The sequence below is a fragment of the Idiotropiscis lumnitzeri genome, chromosome 1 (genome assembly GCF_059441095.1).
Source record: "Idiotropiscis lumnitzeri isolate Australia: NSW breed Sydney's pygmy pipehorse chromosome 1, RoL_Ilum_1.0, whole genome shotgun sequence".
In the NCBI taxonomy this organism is placed as follows: Eukaryota; Metazoa; Chordata; class Actinopteri; order Syngnathiformes; family Syngnathidae; genus Idiotropiscis; species Idiotropiscis lumnitzeri.
The window spans coordinates 5,666,694-5,686,031 of NC_142391.1; the positions used below are offsets into that span (position 1 = coordinate 5,666,694).

At 41.8% G+C, this 19,338-nt stretch overlaps 3 protein-coding genes across 4 annotated transcripts; 1 reads left to right on the top strand and 2 right to left on the bottom strand.

Moving 5' to 3' along the window:
• Nucleotides 1-125: 125 nt before the first annotated feature.
• nusap1 (nucleolar and spindle associated protein 1) lies at nt 126-4,772 on the bottom strand. Of its 2 annotated transcripts, XM_088305108.1 has the most exons (11): nt 4,520-4,772; nt 4,352-4,417; nt 4,100-4,249; nt 3,880-4,030; nt 3,664-3,753; nt 3,476-3,585; nt 3,235-3,395; nt 1,922-2,070; nt 1,596-1,706; nt 1,421-1,526; nt 126-426 (listed from the first exon to the last, which is right to left on the bottom strand). In XM_088305108.1, the coding sequence occupies exons 1-11, from the start codon at nt 4,592-4,594 to the stop codon at nt 339-341; spliced, it is 1,257 nt and encodes a 418-aa protein (XP_088161234.1). In that variant the 5' UTR covers nt 4,595-4,772; the 3' UTR covers nt 126-338. The 2 variants fall into 2 exon arrangements, with proteins under 2 accessions (XP_088161234.1, XP_088161225.1); XM_088305099.1 differs by having other exon boundaries at nt 3,880-4,249.
• A 748-nt stretch (nt 4,773-5,520) lies between these two features.
• fbxo30a (F-box protein 30a) lies at nt 5,521-10,604 on the top strand. Its single transcript, XM_088312965.1, has 4 exons — nt 5,521-5,719; nt 7,086-7,488; nt 8,080-9,606; nt 9,873-10,604. Exons 2-4 carry the CDS (start codon nt 7,114-7,116, stop codon nt 10,074-10,076), a joined length of 2,106 nt encoding a protein of 701 aa, XP_088169091.1. The 5' UTR covers nt 5,521-5,719; nt 7,086-7,113; the 3' UTR covers nt 10,077-10,604.
• Nucleotides 10,605-13,663: 3,059 nt separating this feature from the next.
• Nucleotides 13,664-18,479, bottom strand: stx11a (syntaxin 11a). Its single transcript, XM_088312976.1, has 2 exons — nt 18,329-18,479; nt 13,664-16,355 (listed from the first exon to the last, which is right to left on the bottom strand). Exon 2 carries the CDS (start codon nt 16,347-16,349, stop codon nt 15,462-15,464), a length of 888 nt encoding a protein of 295 aa, XP_088169102.1. The 5' UTR covers nt 16,350-16,355; nt 18,329-18,479; the 3' UTR covers nt 13,664-15,461.
• Between the last annotated feature and the right edge of the window lie 859 nt (nt 18,480-19,338).

Here is a 19,338-nt window from a genome sequence, read left to right on the forward strand (position 1 = left end):
CTAAAACCTCTGATACTTGAGAGTTAAATAGAATAACTAACACTGTTCCCAAACTTGATTGAGCAAAGGCATACTTTGCAAAAGAAAAATCTCACAGGACAAAATTCTCGCAGAGGAGCCTCCTCTATGGAATGGTGAAAATTGCAGGCTTTTTATTTTAGAAACAACAACAGAGTAACAAAGCATTAAGTAAATACAATGAGCAACCAATTTGCACAAAAATTGCTTGCACACACGCTAAAATGCTAACAAGCGCCAAGCAACCACTACTCGCCAAAACAAGATGGCGGTAGACAACTTATTTACAAGACAAGAAGCAGTCGAAAAATAAATACATTTTATGTCATCACCAAGCCTCGCCGCGCACACAGTAAGTTGGACTTCTTCGATTTGCGCTCTTCGACTTGTTTGGCTTGTCGCTCGGCCCTGAAAAAGCCACAGAACAATCAGCACATTACGGTGTTCAAAGCGCTACGTTGTGGAAAATCTGAAAAGCCCTCATGAGGGATTGGCAGCGACAAACAAAATACAGTTACATGGTGAAGACAATTTTTACAAACACATTATGGAAAAACAAGCAGAATTGGTCTTAAAAACTCAATTTGGATTTATAGATCTTTAAAGAAATTAAATCAGTTAGCATCCAGGTTTTTTTTCAAGCATACGCCATGCATGATGAGCAAAGTAAACAAAAGATATTACCCAACTCAGTACGAAAATAGAGGGCTGAACGCTGTTTCTTTTCTACCCAAGTCATTACAAATTGTGGAAAAAAAAAAAGTGAAAGGGGGGAAAAAAAATTATGCTTATTTTTACAAGTCCACATTTTGAGAATAAACTCACATGAAGGCTTGAAAAATATGAATAAATAGAGTTGAAATGCAATTTATTTCATTGTATTTCATCAAGACGGAATATAATCTCATTTCACATCATATCCCCAATTTCCTAATTGTACTTTAAATTGATAAAGGATTTGAAACTCCATGTTTTGCCGTTCACAATTCATAGGGGAATCGAGAAACTTAAGAATCCAGGTCATGCAAATGTGTCTTATAATGGGCAAGGTGTGAACAGCAACAACTTTGCTAATTAAAACAGAACCGACCCAAGAGGGGAAAAAAAAAAAAATTAAAAATAAGAGAGATTTAGCGTATTTTCTGAACTATAGAGCACCCCTAGTGGTGAAAGAAAAATCCACAGAAAAGCCGCACCGCTGTATTATCTGCATGGTTCAAAGTCTAGGGAAAAAGTAGCGGTTTTTCGTCCGGAAAATACGGTATCTGTGTTCCCACCCCATTTCATCGGGGGGGGGGGACTCTCTAAATACACTTTGCCCTGAAACATTGAGTCAATTATGAGAATATTCAAATAGAGCATACAGTGCTACATATGCAAAATGAAGACTAATAATACACACCTGGTCTGCACTTTGTGCTGTTTGTAGTAATTCTTTCGAAATTCTGCAACCAAAGACTTGTTCGCGACTTGGTCGTCTTTGCAGTCGCCGAACGGCTTCAGCTTGCCTACGAGAGCCAACGTGGTTGGTTAATATAGTGGCGTCGGGACTAAAAGGTGTTGTGACGTTTTGTTACCCGTGTGAGGCTTGTAGGAGAGCGGGCGGGACAGGCTGGCCTTCAGGTCGAAAACGGCCTTCTTCTGTGTTCCCGGGGTGACGTTCGTGTTGCCAGTGAACACAAAGGATGCTTTTTTTTTTTTTTTTTTAAGGAGGGTTGGGGGCAACAAAGGTTATTGTTAGACCATGTTTGCATGTATAGCCCACAAATTAATTCACCCAAGTACTCGGCAATAAGTGGAGCGCAAATCTTGGGAAGAATTATTTTTTTTATGCACTTCATTTCAAAGTCCACACAAGACACACCTGTGTTCAATTCATGCTCCATTTCGCTGCAGCACTGACCTGAAGGTTTGGTGGTAGACAATTTCGAGGTTTCCCTCTCTGCGGGCGTCTGCATCTTGGGTGTGCTGGTGGCCAAGGCGAGCGACATTCGCGCCGGCGTCTTCACGAGCGACCTCTTGTACTCGTTGTCAGGCATCAACTCAGAAAACCTGCACAGAGGCGTTATGTAGAACGTGGAAAAGGAAGGGGGCAATTAATCAATGTGAAAATCCCCTTTTTATTTATTTTTTAAATCTTGCATGCTCCATAGTTCAAGTCTGATGTGCACTACTTGCACCGAGAACATGGCTGCGAACAGAGAAGATCGTTATCAGGATTCTACAAAGCTTGCTGATGAGCTGATCATTTAAAATCGGGTGTTTTGGAGGAGGGAAACATATGTTAACAGGCTGCATCTATAACAGCATAATGGAAACATTTATTTCAATGGGGAAAGATGATTTCAGATACAAGTGCAGATACAGATGCAAGTTCTATGGAGTGGTCTCCTGGGCAGGAGGCATCTCGGGCCGGGACAAAAAGAGACTGGACAAACTAGTGAGGAGGGCCAGCTCTGTCCTGGGCTGCTCCCTGGACTCTGTGGACTCAGTGGGGGGCAGGAGGATGACGGCAAAACTGTCATCAATGCTGGACAACCCAGCCCACCCACTCAATGACACTCTGAGAACACTCCACAGCTCCTTCAGTGATAGACTGTTACACCCTCGCTGTACCAAAGAGAGATTTCGCCGCTCCTTCCTGCCGACTGCTGTCAGACTTTTTAACAAGAACATTGGGTCAGGCCTACAAACGGGAAGGCATTAGTGCAATTGTGCAGTCCTGGGATGCAATATATACTACTACTGTACTTTCAGCCAATGGTGTACTTAAATATTGACCAATGATGTATTTTGTTTACCATTACAGTATTCTTATTACAGTACTTCTATCACTGCAGCTTTTCTACCATTGCAGGACGTTCACTATTACAGTACTTTTATCATTGCAGTATATCTTATCATTGCAGTACTTTTTACCATTAGAGTACTTTTATCATTGCAATATTTTTATCATTGCAGCATTTTCAATCATTCAGTAGTTTTTATCATGACAGCGTTTCCCCTTCTGTATAATGGACAGGCATTAGGAGTGTTTCCTTACACTTAGATACGTTTATACTGTGTATATTTGCATGCTTTTTATGAATGTCTGCTGCTAATGTTCGACATTAACGGCTACATTACGCCGCCGACTCTGTGTGATCTTTATCTTTGCTGCTGTAACACCTCAAATTTCCCCATTGTGGGACTAATAAAGGACATCTTTATCTTTACCGGACGTTGATCCTTCTTGTGGAAAGCACAGAGGGCTTGAACACAGCATCTTGCTTCTTCTCAGCAATCTTGCTTTGAGGATCTGGTTTGCCCGTAGTCAGTGGATTCTTGTTCCTGTAGGGCGCGGGGCTGAACAAGGACACGCGACTAGCCTTTGCCGCCTGTGACACACCATAATCTGGGATGTAACTTTCGGCGCACTCTGTCGTCAGATAGCTCTAAAAAGATGCCCTGTGTGTACCTTGAGCTCTTGAACAGGCTCCATCTTCCTCTTGTTGTTGTTCTTCCTCTGCAAATAAGTGTCAATGGACTCCAGTTTGGTGAAATGGGCTTCGTGGATTTTTTGGAAGTCTGTGCGAGAAAAGGAAGGGATCACATAGAAATGTTCTTGTATAGTGACCAATTGTTTTGAGGAAAAAGAGCACCTACTGGGAGTGACTGGTTTCAGGGCTGCCCTCTTTACCTGCCCACCTTTGTAACGAGGGATTTTACCAGTTTTGGCCACAATGGGAACATTACCTGCGCAAAAAAAAAAATCATTTTGGACACCAATGCCCATTCATCACAGAGTATATTTATAACTGATGGAATTAGTAGGGGACCTTCTCTAAATTCTACAACATGATAATTATTAGCATTACTGACCTTTTTCATCCTTGGACTTGCTCTGAACATGACCACTCACATTTGAAGACACAACCACAGGTTCATTCTCTCCCATCTTTTCCGTCTTGGATAGAGAAGACGATCGTGTCTTCTTGGAGGCGTGGACCCGTGGGGCCATTTCAATGCCATCCTTTGGAGGAAAAGTATTCAGTGTTGCGTTCAGGTGGCCTCGGAGCACAACAAGTATGTGTGTGTATACCTCATCAATCAACTTGGCATCAGAATCACAGGTTCTTGTCTTTCTCGCTTTTCCTCGACGTGTGTTCACAAACACTGAGGACCTGCAAGCCGCCTCCTTGGATTCGTCTGCCTTTACTTCGGCAGTTACATTGACCTTCATCTCTTCCACCTGTTCAACACGAAGTAAACAGGATTTTAAATAAAAACCATATGGCTTCTTTGTTTGACAAATCAGCCTGGCCGAAACATCAGACTTGATTCAAAAGTGTACCTTGTCTTCCTTGGTGTCATTTTGTTGCTCATGATGCTTCTTAATCGCTTTTAACAACTTGTCTGCCTATTTGCACACGTATAGAGAGATGAGTACATCTGAACAGAATCGCGAGTTTGTAGTCTTTGGGCTAAATGTTAGCGCCTGAGAAATCATCGTCCTCCTTACCTTCATATTAGCCTTGAGACCAAGCTGCTTTGCTTGGTCGCGTAGCTCCGCATATTTCATTGAATCAAAATCCATGGCTTAATAAAACTAGTCAGAAAAGAGCCGAAACTCGCACAGTTCTCACACCAAACAGTGTAAAACGACTCGAGATTCAAAACGGGGGCGCGGGGAGCGTGATTGGCTGAAGCCGTGAAAGGTTTCGATTGTGTCCAATCGCTGAGGCGGAGGTGCTTAACCCATGAGCCAATCGCAGAGGACATGACAATGCGACAATTCAATTCAACGTTGACATGCCTCCCTCTTACGAAAAATGGCCGAATTTACATGCACAAAAATTGAACAAGGAAAAAGGCAATCTTAGACAGACGAAGAAAAAAAAACGCAGCCAGAAACGTGTAGTGCTGGAGCGAACCACCTGGCCGCCGTTTATTCAATACAAGTCACCACCCCGTGAAACTTAATGCAAAGTATTTTCAATTTGGAACAACCCAGAGTCCCAATAGTCATTATCTACCCTGCAAAGTTAAATAAAATAAATGACTACAATTCAGAAAATACGGGATATCCCCAATTATAACAGTCGAAACAAAATTCACAAATAATAAAATAACTCACAAAAGACGCCAGGGAGGTTTCAAAGAACATCCGAATAACATTAAGATTAGATACAAAACATCAAATACAAAAATATGTAATGTAAACTCAATCAACTATAAATGCGCTATATAAATAAAGTTCTATTGTATTGTATTGTATTAAAAAGTTTTCAATAATTCACGTTTTCGCAGCTTTTTGTTTCTTATTGATAATGTAGAGCAATTATTATTATAAAAAAAACTAACTCAATTTTGCTGTAATAATATGAATGTTTATTAAATAAAATAGTGCGTAACGCCGTCTATTTCAGTCATGAAATAAACAAAAAGAGGAATGAAGGCATCCGAGCCCTGTGATTGGTGGAAAACACCATCACGAAGTTAGCGCGATGACGTCATCGCGCGGCGCCCCAAAGAGCTTCAAGAAGAAGAAGTGACCGTGCGGATCCATTTAGCGCACTCAAACGATAGTTACAGGGGTGGGCTTTAAATACACGCCCAGAAATGTGCGCCTAACTATCGGCGCCGCAATATTTAACCTCGCGCAGCTGACACAAATCCACTAAAAGTTGTTCCCATACCAGACGACGCGCCGAAATTCCGGGTAAGCTGTTTGAACAAAGCTAACTCGGCTAACCGCGGGGGGGGGGGCTAACAGGTGTAGCATGCTAGCTGAGTTTAGCCGTGTTGTTGTTCTTTTGTCTGGCAAACTTCTCGAACTTGACTTTATTTTTTTTTCATAACCGCCTGTTTTATCGAAACACCGTAACCTTAATAAGCACACAATTACGTGCAAGTGTTGTCATTGTAAGTATTAGTGGTTAATTGAGTGAAAACGTTGTTTTTAGTTGGTGCGACTGGCTCGTTTTGAGCTCGCTGCCATTGGTACACAAATGTGAACAACAGCAGCCCTCATGTGATGGATTATGGTATTAATCGTGGGCTGTTCATCCAGCAAAAGATGCCGGTGTTCAGTTAAAGCCCCAAGAGGTGGAGGAGGGTCAGCCTGGAAGAACTGCCGAGTTTCCATGTAACTAAATCGCGGCGTTGCGACATGTTTTACTGGGTCGCTTTCGTAAGCACTCCCAGACAGGCACTCGTGTGTTTATGGAACACACGTGTACGTATGTGCAATATGTTGACAAGGTGTGTTCTTGAAATCACATGAGTTATTGCAAAAGTATTTTTTTAATGACGCAAATGTGGTTATGTGCAAAATTCCCTGAAGAATTCATCCAAAATTTGTTACAGTTTATATAAACTAAGTAAGTAAACTTTTATTATTTCAGTTTATTTATTTTTATTTTTTTACATTCATTTTCCTAAAACATTTATTGTTGTTTGGGTTCTGGAATTCATTACATTTAATTTAACAAAAGTATACCTTTATTATTTCATAAATACCTTTATTTGTTAAATTTAAAAAATAATAAATTATTCTAGTCGTGATGTCTTCTCTATTATTATTCTTTCTTGTTATTGGATCAGCGACTTGGACTCGGGTGCTTAAAAATGTGACATGGACATCCCTACAGTCAATAAAGCAGTCAAGGTTTTCTGAAATATAAGTTTTTCCTTTTTATTCCCAAATTTTTATTGGAATACCATTTTTTTCTGTGTCAAATTGTTGAAGTATCTGTGTTATATTAGTAAACTTTTTTTTCTTCTCTTTCAAAAACTTGAAATGTTTAGTTTTTAGTTTTGGAGTTCTTCTGTTTCATAAAAAAAAATAAATCCACTTTATTCAGCAGACTTGTGGTTAAATAAGAAGAAACAATAAAATAAAAATACTAAATGTAAACTGTAAGTTTGTTTTTGAAATACTAAAAAGGGTTGGTTCTAAAAAGTGGATTTTTCTTTATTTCTTGAAAGATATTTTATAGTCAAAACATTCAAGGGGGTTTAATTTTAAAATCTCCACCACCAAATGTGACTTTGAGATGCAAATGAGCTCATTTTGTCTATTCCAGGGTTGTTCCCCATCGCCTTTAAAAGAAGATGGAAGGTCTGCACCCGCACTGCCTTAAATGTATCAACCGGCGGTGCATGGTGCGGCCGGAAGCGGGTCTATCCTGTGACCTCATCGGCTGCCCGCTGGTGTGCGGCGCCGTCTTCCACGCATGCAAGCTGCCCGAGCACCGCCTGCTGTGTCCGTACGAGCGCCTGCCGTGCCTTAACAGCGGCTTCGGCTGCCCCTTCGCCGTGGCCCGAGCCAAGATGGCAAAGCACCTGGAGACCTGCCCCGCCAGCATTGTGTGCTGCACCATGGAGTGGAACCGCTGGCCCGTCAGCTACGCGGACCGCAAGTCCTACGAGAACCTGAGCCGGGACTTTGACGATGTAGAGCAGCTGGACATGGCGCTGGCTCTGCAGGTACGGTTATAAAATGAACCCCTGCCGTTTCGCAGGGCATCGGGACTAGGGCTGAACGATTTTGGAAACTAAGATAATTGTGATTCACCCCACGAGGAATTCCTAACTCAAGTAGAGTTGTGAACTTGCGAAACACTCGGACTTCCCATCTTTAAGCGTTCACTATGACAACGTCACTAAATTCAACCAAACGAGAGTGATGTCAACAAAGTCACTCGATTGCGCTAAAAAAAAAAAAGGGGTGCTTCAAGGTGTTTATTTGTCACTCCTAGTCGAATTTTACACGAAAATTCAAACGTAACACAAAGGAGAGTTAATTTAAACTCCACAATGGTCAACAAAACTCTATAATAACAAAAGTCTGATAGCTTAATGCAATAATGTGAAACGGGGACCTTCTCTGAATTCAGTCTTGCCAATGTTATGTGTAAAAAAAAAAAATATATATATTTTTTAAATGTAGTGGTCATGCGAAAGATGTAAGAGAAGGGGGGATTTACTGTGCTTCCAAAATTTCACTGTAGAAATTTAACGTAAACCTATCAGGAAGTTTGTCGAAAAAATTCCGCCCCTTTGCAATTGTACCCGCAGGACCAGCGCATGCTCCTGGAGTCCCTCAAGGTCACCACCACCGTGTCCAAGGACGGCAAGGCGGACGACGCCAAGATGGCCACGGCTCCCGGGCGCGAGACCGCCAACGGGGCGGTGGAGATGGAGGAGGAGCCCTACAGCGACTTGTACCGAGCCTCGGTGGAGACGAGCCGGAGTTTGGCGGCGGCGCTGGACATCCTCACGCACTCCAAGGGCGTCGTCCCTCTGAACGGGGAAAATGGCGACGCGGGGAAGAACGTGGACATGCGTGAGAGCGACTCTGACTCTGAGTGCGAGCTCGGGGCGGTGGGCGGCGCGGACGATGGCGTTCTCGCCTGGCCGGAGGAGGACGAGGATTTTGTGGAGTTGTTTTTCGAGGACAAGGAAGACGCCATCGAAGACTCGGTGGAGGAGGAGGCGTTGGAGCCCGTGTGGCCCGATGCGCCTCGGGACTTTGTGCCCGCCGTCTTGCCGGACCCGCAGGCGGAACCGCTGGCCGCACCCATGCCCTTCCTCTTGTCAGACCAGGTGAGGAACAACTTTTTGCACCAGCTACCCACAGAGCTCAGGTACCGCTGCCTGGAGCGCAAACTCCAGAATGTGGAAGTTCTGCGAGGCATCAGCATGTTTACTTTCAACGGCCGCCGCGCGCTGCTCTCGGACCCGTACCTCTTTCGCGCCAAGATGGAAGACAAATCGGTGGACACGTCGGACCTGGAGGTGGCCGACGACCCCATGGGCCTGCACGGGATCGACCTGATCACGGCCGCCTTGCTCTTCTGCCTGGGCGACTCGCCGGGCGGACGCGGCATCTCCGACAGCCGCTTCGTGGACGGCTACCACATCGACTTTGGCACGCAGACCTTCTCCTTCCCCTCCGCCATCCTGGCCACCAACACCATGGTGGGCGACATCGCATCGGCATCAGCGTGCGACCACGCCAGCCCGCAGCTGTCCAATCCCAGCCCCTTCCACACGCTGCGCCTGGACCTGGTGCTGGAGTGCGTGGCGCGCTACCAAACCAAGCAGCGCTCCATGTTCACCTTCGTGTGCGGCCAGCTGTTCCGTCGCGACGAGTTCTCCTCGCACTTCAAGAACGTGCACGGCGACATTCACGCCGGGCTCAACGGCTGGATGGAGCAACGCTGCCCCCTGGCGTACTACGGCTGCACCTACTCGCAGAGGCGCTTCTGCCCGTCCGCGCAGGGTTTCCGCATCATCCACGACCGACACCTGGGCTCCTTCGGCGTGCAGCCGGGCCACCCCGCCAAAAGTGCCGACAAGCCACAGAGGAGTGCCCGACCGCGCCTGAGCTCCAAGTGCGACCAATTTAGCGGTTTGCCCTTCGAGGTGCTGCAGCATGTTGCCAGCTTCCTGGACAGCTTCAGCCTGTGTCAGCTGTCGCGGACGTCGCGCGTCATGAGGGACGTGTGCGCCAGCCTCCTCCAGATGCGCGGCATGGTCGTCCTGTTGTGGAAGAAGAAGAGGCGGGAGGACGGCTCGCTGTCGTGGCAGATCACGGACAAGGTTGGTGTTCCCTGCCTGTTAGGTTGTCATTGACGTGAATTTGTTTGCCTGTGAAGAATATTGTTCTTAACAATTAACGTGGTGGAATGCAAATTTCTAATTGCAAATGTTGCTTCATTCTGGTGGGTTGGCTTTCATTTTTTTTAGATGTACCGTGTACCATCCGTATATTTAATTTATTAATTCATATCGTGTCTGGCAAAGAGCAGTATAGAGGTAAATATCCCGCTACTGTATATCTCTTCTCGCTGCCTCTTTTTTCACAGGTGTGGCGCTTCAGCACGGCCTTCGGCACGGTGAACGAGTGGAAGTTCGCCAACATCACCAGCATGGCCGACCACCTGAAGAAGTGCACGTTCAACACGGTGGCGCGGCGCGAGGAGGCCATCCCGCTGCCCTGCATGTGCTTCACCCGCGAGCTGACCAAGGAGGGCCGCTGTTTACGCTCGGTGCTCAAGCCCGTGGCCTAAACTCCTCAACGTCAAGCTCTCTTATGCTATGGAAAGCCATTTGACAATTTATTCCATATCCTTGTTCTCCATCTTAAACCGTTCACTGCCTTGGCTGGCGTCTAAAATTTGAACGTTGCCTGTTGTCGTCTCGGGTCGGCAAATACATTTTTCAGCAGGGTGAGACGGAAGTGTGTTTTAAGCTTGTAAAGATAACCAGTAGAAGTCAGCAATGTAGCACTTTACATTTTACAAAGTCGGTTAAGCCCCGTTTTTTTTTTAAGGGATTTTATTGGAACTAATGGCCATAGTTTGAAAGTCCGACAAGTTTCGGCATTTTACACTCGAGCAGAGCACGTATACAAATAGTATTAAAAGAGTTTATGTCGCCGTAGTTAGCCTAAGTTTGTGGTTGGCGATTGTGACGAAATACGAGATCTCGGAGTGGATGAAGAGGATGATTAAAAAAAAAAAAAATCTGTCTATGGCTGACACCGCATTTACATCGGTAAATAAAATTTTATTTCGCTATCAAAAGCCCTTCTTAAATGTTGTTCAGGCTGTTTTATTAACGGAAACCACTATTCGGATGTTCGAGGTCATTCTTTGGTCATCCCGAAAAAAAATAAATAAATGGTCAACTCCTCTCCAACGCTAGCACGGAACACAAGCTAACTTAAAGAGTGCCTGCCACAATGTTAGGCACGACTTATTTGAAATGGCGTCTTATTGGAATCCTAAATGGCACTTATGAAGTATTATTTTGGGGAATGTATAAAAAATTAAGCCAAAAGAAGCGATAAACGAAATCGTCGAGCAGAAATTATGCTAATGCCGCATCGTCGACCACTGTCAGGTTTCCCCAGTTTTAATTATTTCATTTTTTAATGACAAACCTTGTAAGATGGATATCCAATAAATACTCAAGCAGCTTCATGGAAAGCTTTGTCAGGATTTATTTGATATCCTTGACCATTGTAGTGCAGACTAGTGGAACGACTGTCTTATTAGTCGCATTTTTTTTTTTTTTTGCAGTCATCGTCCAAAAGCGGCACAAACAGTGGAGAAAAAACTTGACTAGTATTTGCTCTACTAATTTGGTGAATGGTCTGGACTGTACAGAGTGTACTAGTATTGTCAATTAACCTTGAGATGAATTGCAAAGATAGAATATAGTCTCAAATGGCTTTCCATACTCACGTGTTTACAAAAAAAAAAAAAAATCACCATGAACTCCTTTCCCTAAACGAGAGCACATCCACAACCACGCCACTGTTGTGTAAATAATCTCACCCTCTGATGTTTATTTTTATAGCAAACTAAAGTCAGTACTGTGCATACGTCGTCGGTGGAGGACGTAAGCGTCGCAGCTTTATTTCTATACAGCAACACCTACCAAACATCTGTGTTGGCAAAATATTTGAAATGGTCAAACACTTTCACCTCCAAGCTAATTGCGCTGGCACGCGAAACTAAAGGCGAGGAGCGGCCACCTTCGTCCGTTTTCGATCCGAAAATGTAGCAGATAATTAAGAGAAAAAGTGAATGTAAACAATTAGAGTGTTTTCAAATAGCGAGAGTCCGAAAAAGAAAGTCAAACAAGCACCCGCGGGCACGGGACGGCGAATAATAAACCTCGCTGGAGCTTCGAAGCTCGCTAAAATAGTGAGAGAACAATGTCAAGTTGGAAAGAACGAAAGGTAAAGCGAGATTGATAATGTTTCACCTTCGTAATTATGATCGAAAGAAATGCGAGAGGGGGGGGGGACTTTTTGACTTGGGAGTGTGGAAAGAAATACTTTAAATATTTTTTGTTAATTTTTTTTAGCTGAAACTATGAAGAAATTGTGGGTCAAAAGAACAAATCAGATATTTTTTTTATCCTATTTTTTTCTTTTGATCGAGTATCTTGTGCAAAAGGAAAAAAATGATAAATATTATATATATATATATATATATATATATATATATATATATATACATATATATATTTGTGGCACTTGGAATGGGAGGAAATAATTCTCGGTTGGGGGAAAAAAAATCAAATTCTCTTTTATTTTTATTTCATTTTAATCTAAATGATTTTTGTATTTGTTTTATTTATTTTTTAAAAGATCAAATATTTAGGAAACATTTCATTTGTAACAAAAGCATAAAACATATTTGCGGTTGATGTGGAAAAAGAAATGTCGTGAGATTCCATTGAGCCAAAAGTTTGGTGAAAAATGTCAAACAAAAAGAACATTTCTCAGAAAACGTTGTTTGACATTTTTAACCTTTTTCTTCCAATTCCAATCATATTCCTTTTAGAATGAACTGAAATATTTTTCACCCACTAGCAAAATGTGAAATTGTCTTCGGATTAAAAGTAAAGCTTTGAAAGAAATTCAGAGTTTATTAGTATTTTTTTTAACCCGAAAATGTAATAAATATTTTCAACTTTGTCCTTTTGATCCACAAAAAGTCTTTAAATCTTACATTTCTGATGAAAAACGTTGCTGGCATTTTTATTTATTTGTTTTTTTTCCCCCAAAAACCATCTGACGAATTATATTTCAAATTTCATCCCACAATTTCCGTAAATTTGGCCCCGACTAACTTAATGCGGAGTGATTACTGAAGTTAAGAACAAAGTTAATCTCACTTTACGTTTTAGATTACCTTTAGCGGGTAGCGGAAGTGACGCTAATGAAAGAGTGGAGACGGCCATTTTGCTTGGTTACTCTTCAAGTGACAACGAGGCCTCAGTGTTACAAATAGCGAACCGTGTGTTGCAGTGTTGACATGAACAGATTTACTGTATCGTTTTAATAACTACTTCGATCTAGTTTTTGGAGTGAGAAATGTAAAAAAAAAAAACTAAAAAAAACGGACGTTTTATATGTCAAAGTATCAGAAAGGAGCGCGTTTGATGTTTTTTTCTACTCTTCCTGGTACTCTGAAAGCTGCCTCTGTAACATCCACATGAGTATTTTTATTTTTCGGTGAATTATGGATTTGCACTTGAAGCATGTACTGTAAAATGTTGAGTTGTTATTATGCATGTGGGTTGTCGACTTGTTTTGTAGTCTGTCGCTGTCGGGCGGAAGCCTCGCGTTCTCAAATTGATTAATTTTGACGACTTGGTTAAACTTAGTCGTCCGGTCGGTAATTGAATATGCTGTTTAAAAAAATCACAGCGGGTACTCATCAAAGGCTGCGTCACACTGCAGGGCCCAATTTGTTCAGATTTTTTTTTTTTTATGTACACATAATGAAAACAAATGCGACCACTAATGTGAACGAAAAGTGTCCGTCGAGTCACCCCAAAAAACGACAATTTTACCGAAGTAAAATTAGCGTGTCGTGGCTTTTTTTGTCATCTCGTATCGCCAGAGTAGCCAAACGGGAGGAGGTAGAAATATTTTGCGGATATAAGACACTATTCCTCGAGCTCTAACTTATCATTTAATGTCAATGTCAGGTCATTGGCGTGTGAATAAATGAAAAGTCTGCGTGGATGAATTACTACGACCACCACATATATAACAGTAAACGACGATGGTGACATCTTCCCGAACTTTTTTTTCAAAAGTCCATGAGCCATTCATGTGTGAAAACTCTGAATATACAATACAATACAACTTTATTTATGTAGCATATTTTCACAACAGCTGGAGCTGTAACAAAGCGCGTTCCTTATGGTATATTTATTCATTTGATACACCAGGCTCGCTGAAATGCATCTAACCGAGCTATTTTGACTTGTTACCGTCTAAAAAGACATCAGCCACATAATGCTGCACGGCTCCCGCAGAGTGAAGAAAGAGCCGGAGTGAAAATACAAAGAATGAAAATTGACCATATTTTGGACAGATGGGATTTCTGCCTGACAGCGACAAATTCATTAATAGTGTTCAGTTCTCAGGCACGGTGCGATGTTAAAAAGCGTGTGTGTGTGTTTCTCTATTTAGGTTTTTTTTTTTTTTTTTTATGTGTGAACTTCCATTTTGGTTTTATTTGTACTTGTTCTCACTGGTGTTCTAAAAGCCTTTGTTTTCACTCCAGCTGTGAAGTGTTCTTTCACCACAGGTTGCCAGCTTTTGAAGCGTTTCAATAAGAACAATAAAGAGGCTTTGCAAAGCTGCTTTTGGACTCTTGTGGGCGGTCTTGTGTTGATGAAGCATTGCCTGTCACACTTTTCAGAGAGAAAGCACCATTCGGTGTTTTCTTGTCATTCATATTTTTCAGTTGTACTTTTTTTCTATATATTATAGAATATATCTACATTTTTACTTAGTTTGAAATAATATTTATTTGAAGACATTTTTCTGTTTTAATCCAGACATTTATTTGGAATTTCTTATGTATTTTGTAATTTTCACTTTTTTAAATTTATCTTTTCATGAAATAACCAGATTTCACATTCTCTATTTTTTTTAAATTTCATCTGACAATATGAAAATATATTTTCAATTGGCTCATTACCACCCAAAAATTTGAAATATTTTTAAAATTTGACATTGTTTTTAGAATTTTTTTCAGTTTCATTTTCTCAAATATTTTCAGCATTTCTTTCTGAAATATTTAATTTTTTAAAAATATTTTCAACTCTTCGCTTTACCCCAAAAATGTTCCTGTCATCACAAATACTCGAGCAATATTTAATTTGGTACTTTTCATTTTCCCCAAGAATCCTTTGCATCCCAAATTTCTTATCCTTCCAACCACCCTACTCAGACGTCCCATTTTCTTTTGCATGAATGTAAATTTGTGTCACGGTTTCCCTTTATGACTTTAATTGTTGCAACCACGTTGTTGACTTGGCATTGCAGTCCACATCAACAACAGAGGAAGTGCAATCATCTCAGTTGAGATGCAAAAATTCCCCAATGACGAACAAACTGCCCGGACAGTTATTATGGGAATTAGCTCGTGACAAAAAATAAAAATAAAAACAAATTTAACACGGACATACTACCAAGGATTTCTTTCAAATTATGGTTTCAACTACGTGTTGGGTTTTAAATGGGAAATATGAAACATAATGCTTATTTTAAACCCTAATTTCAAACCAACTATTTGTTTGAAATCCTTTATCCCGGCGAAAATAAATTAGATCCAAATGTATTTCCCTTTGGAAGGAAATGGCGGAGCTGGTATTTTTTTCCTTGTGAGGATCATGGGAGGGCCAAGACTATCCCAGGAGTCCGCAAAACAAAAGAAATCACGTCTTATACATCCAAGAAACACTGATAAACATTCATTATAATTCTTCTACGTTGGGCCAGGTGAAATGAAAACTAATTCCCGGGAAAAAAAAATCAGAGAATACCCAAAAGTCAAATAGGTGCCTGGGGGGGGGGCAGTGCCCCTGCGCCCCCCCTCTAGCTCAGCCAGTGTTGGAGCACATTTGCCTTGTTCACTTCAGTGGCAGCAGGGGAAACAACAGCAGAAGATCTTCTTGCAAGGGTTCGCCTTCTTGTACCTGACCGCCTGGCGCACGTGGTTACCGGCGGCAACCACGTAGTCCCGGGTGTCCCGCACGTGCGCCTCAATCTGGTCCGCCTTGCAGCCTTGCTCCTCGGCCAGCAAGGCCACCTGGAAGAAGAGGTCGCGCACGTCACGTATGCGGCCTTCCAACTCCACCAACTGGCGCCGGCGGCTCTCGATCTCGCTCAGAGCCGAGCGGGCGCCGCGCAAGTCCGACGTCATCAGCAAGCCGTTCCCTGCAAACACGTCCCACTTGCCCGTCTCCATCATCTCCTCGATCTGACCCCGGGTCACCTCCTTCCCCACGATGGCCGCCTGCCGCTGGATGCGCGTCGTGCAGTTCTCCCGCTGCTCCATCTCGGCGCTGTTGTACTCCGTCATGGCCCTGTGGAAGCTCCCGGTCAACGCGGCGTACTGGCATCGGGCCACGCGGGCCACCACCGAGGAGTCGCCGTACACCCGCGCCAGCTCCTCGCTCAGCCCTCCCAGCTTCTCCAGCCGAGTGATGAGCGCCTCCCCGCGGGTCTTGATGGCGCGCCCCAGAGCGTTGGCGTCACGTTTGATGCTGCTGAAGCGTCGCACTGAGGTGAGGAAGCGACTGCTCTCCTTTCCCAGACGCTTGACGTCCATGGTGAGGAGCAGGATCTCCTTCCTGGTGGCCTGGACCTCCCTGTGTATGCCCTCCATAACCTCCTCGCCGCCAAAAAGCGGAACGGCAGAATCGTCCTCCTCCAGGTCCTCTCCGGTGTCCCCCACGCGGTACTTCACCACCTCCGGTGGCTTGGAGGCGGCGGCTCGGAGCTCGCTCAGTCTGTCGATCATCTTGCCCTGAGTGATGATTGAGCAAAGATATTTTTTACTTGGAGCTGCAATATGCTTCAATAAGAACAAAGATCTTCAACACCGTTTCTGATTAGACTAAAACTCGAACCGCCTCATGATCACCAACATACCTGTATGGCCAGGTCCATGAATGCTGGGAAATCAACACAATTCTCATCTTCGGGAGTCATATCAATAAATACAAGGCAACCAGTTGTATGGGCACCTGTTACATATTTTTAACTAATTAATCGCAACAAAAAAAAATCCGTAATTAATTGCGATTAATCACGTTTCGTTTATTACTATTTTTTGTGAAGCTTTTAACAGGTATTTACTTGAATAATATCCTGTAATTAATGTAAAATCACCAAATATAAAGTGTATTTTGAATCAAAGACTCTTCAAATAGATTTTTTTGATCCTTGAATACAATCTAAATAGACTCATCTTTACAGGATTTTTTCTTAGACACAATTCTCATAACTTATAAAATACATTTAATTCTAAACACCACACACCAGCAGTGTTGGTTTGCGAGGCGCAGTGGTAACTTAATGAGGATGATATGCTAACGATGTTCAGCTAATATGGTACCGAGTTCAATTTGGCTTTGCAATTGTTTTTAAAAGTAAATAAAACTGAGTTAAAATATTTAATCGCGTGATTTAAAAAAAAAAAATCTCGAGTTAACGCTTTAATTTCGGCAGCCGTAGTTTTTACTTAAATATCTTAACACATTAGAAGAATTTTGAGTATTCTACAAGTCACGTGGTCTTCACACGCAGTAAATTCTTTCTTTCGGATTCTAGAAGGCCAAAAGTAAGTAAATCATTGTCCTATGCTACATTTCAATATATTTCAACGATACTGTTGACTAACTGCGGGTGTTGAAATCTCAACTCTCTCATGATACTAATTTTCTTCATGTTATTTATTTTATTTTTTTACGGAATCCATCGTAATATGCTAAGTGTCAAAATGCTATTAGCATAAATCCCATATGACTATATTCCAGTCAAATGCTAAACCTGAAACTTGTTACTTCCAGCCTCTTCTCGTCAATGAGGAGTTTCAGATCATCAAAAAAAACCCTTCGAAAACAAGTCCTTCACTTTTTAACGATCAGAACTTCGGCAAATGAGAACAATTCTCCAGAAAATAGGCTTCAAACTGTTTGTTGAAAACAAATAAACTAAAACAAACTCTCGGTTGGAGTATGTCAAATTAAACATAAAAAAATAAAAAATACATGTACTGCAATTAAAACAACCAAACAATTGTGCCTTTAAAATGCCCTCCCTTCTAGCTTAATGCTAAAATACTCGAGTTGGCGAAATAAAAATAAGAGAAATTTGAGTTTATGCAAATGAGCACAATTTGATGGACTGATTGGCGTTCTAAACATTTCTTTACATTGAACACACTCGTTGTTTCCGGTGACTAATGCTGAGTAATTGTCAGCATTAGTTGAAAAGGAAACTGACGTGTTACTTAATGACTCGATTACTTACTGTACTTCCTCATTCTTCTCGTGTAGACACTTAATAAGGTTAATCAAATCTACAATCGACAAGCACTTTGTTTGCAACCTAAATGTGAAACAATAACCCCCGACTTGAAACTCGATCCCCCCGACTTGAAACTCGATCCTGATAACGACATGTGATAGCAGTGGTAAGAAGAATTAAGATCATCATTCAATATTATTATTTACGTCACTTAATGTAACTCTCCACTGAAGGCCCAGGTCCGAAATGCAACGCCTGGAACAAAATTGGATCATATCTACTTTATCTTTATTGCACTTGTCTTTCTATCTATTTGCCATCCAAGTCTATCGTATATAATCTATAAATATTTGTATTTAATCTTTATTGTATGGACTATCTATCTATTCATCCATCTCTTAGCGTGACCAGTAGATAGTAAATTATGATTACAATGACGCAAAAAAAAATGAATTCAAGTGCAGTTACCTGGTTCTCTTCGAGAGCTTCAAGTTACTCGGTGTTGGTTTCCTCTTTTTGTAGATTCCGTTAGACGCGAGCGCCTCTCAAAAAGGATGCGGAAGATTACGCCGACTTTATTTTTAGACTCTTTCTCATGTCTTAAGAGCTTTAGTTGAAATATGACACTGCATTTCCAGGAAATGAATTCAACAGCAACCGGCGGTGTCATTAACATCGAATCGGACCACTGAAAAAAATAAATATTTTCTTTTAAAGAGAAAAAAAAGTTGAAGTGCGAAAAAAAAAAAGTCCAGGTTGTTTTCTTTTGACCGCCAGCAGGGGGAGACAAATCCTGCTAGATTCGCACTCCATGGACATTTCATTAGGTACACTCCGAAGATTCATTTAACACTTCGACTGTCCAATACGAGGGTACGGCACATCCGTCGGAGTTAGAATACTAACCAAGGGTTAGGGGTTTCAAATTAAGGTTTCAAGTCTGGGTTAGGGTTTTAAACAAGAATTGGGGTTTCCATTCCCAATTAGTTTTGAATTAAGGTTTTGAGGCAGTTATTTTTTTTCACAAAGCCTGGTTGCAAGACAAAATGTTTAGTAACGCCACCTGATTTAAAATGAATAAATCATTAAATAACACCCAAGACTCCACAAAACAAACATTTTCACCAGTACTCAAAATGGCAATTTATCTGCAAAAAAAAAAAAATCCAGTTTTGCTGGATTTGTTTGTGGATTCTTCGGAGAACTTGCTGTTGGTATGTTGACACTTGCAAATGCCTTGCAGCATTTAAGATATGGTACTGAGAGTGAACTGAGCGCATCCTTCAAGCTGATTTTTTTTTTTTTTGCCACACTGTATCAGAGGCAGTAAATGACACGTAGGCTTGTACAAGATTAACAAAACAATTAACTAATGATTTTTTTTTAACACTAAATTGTTTGAAGTTAACATGCAAAAATGTGGACTGTTAATTAACCAAACCCAACTTAGAAAAAAAACCCACATTTGCTCAGCTTGT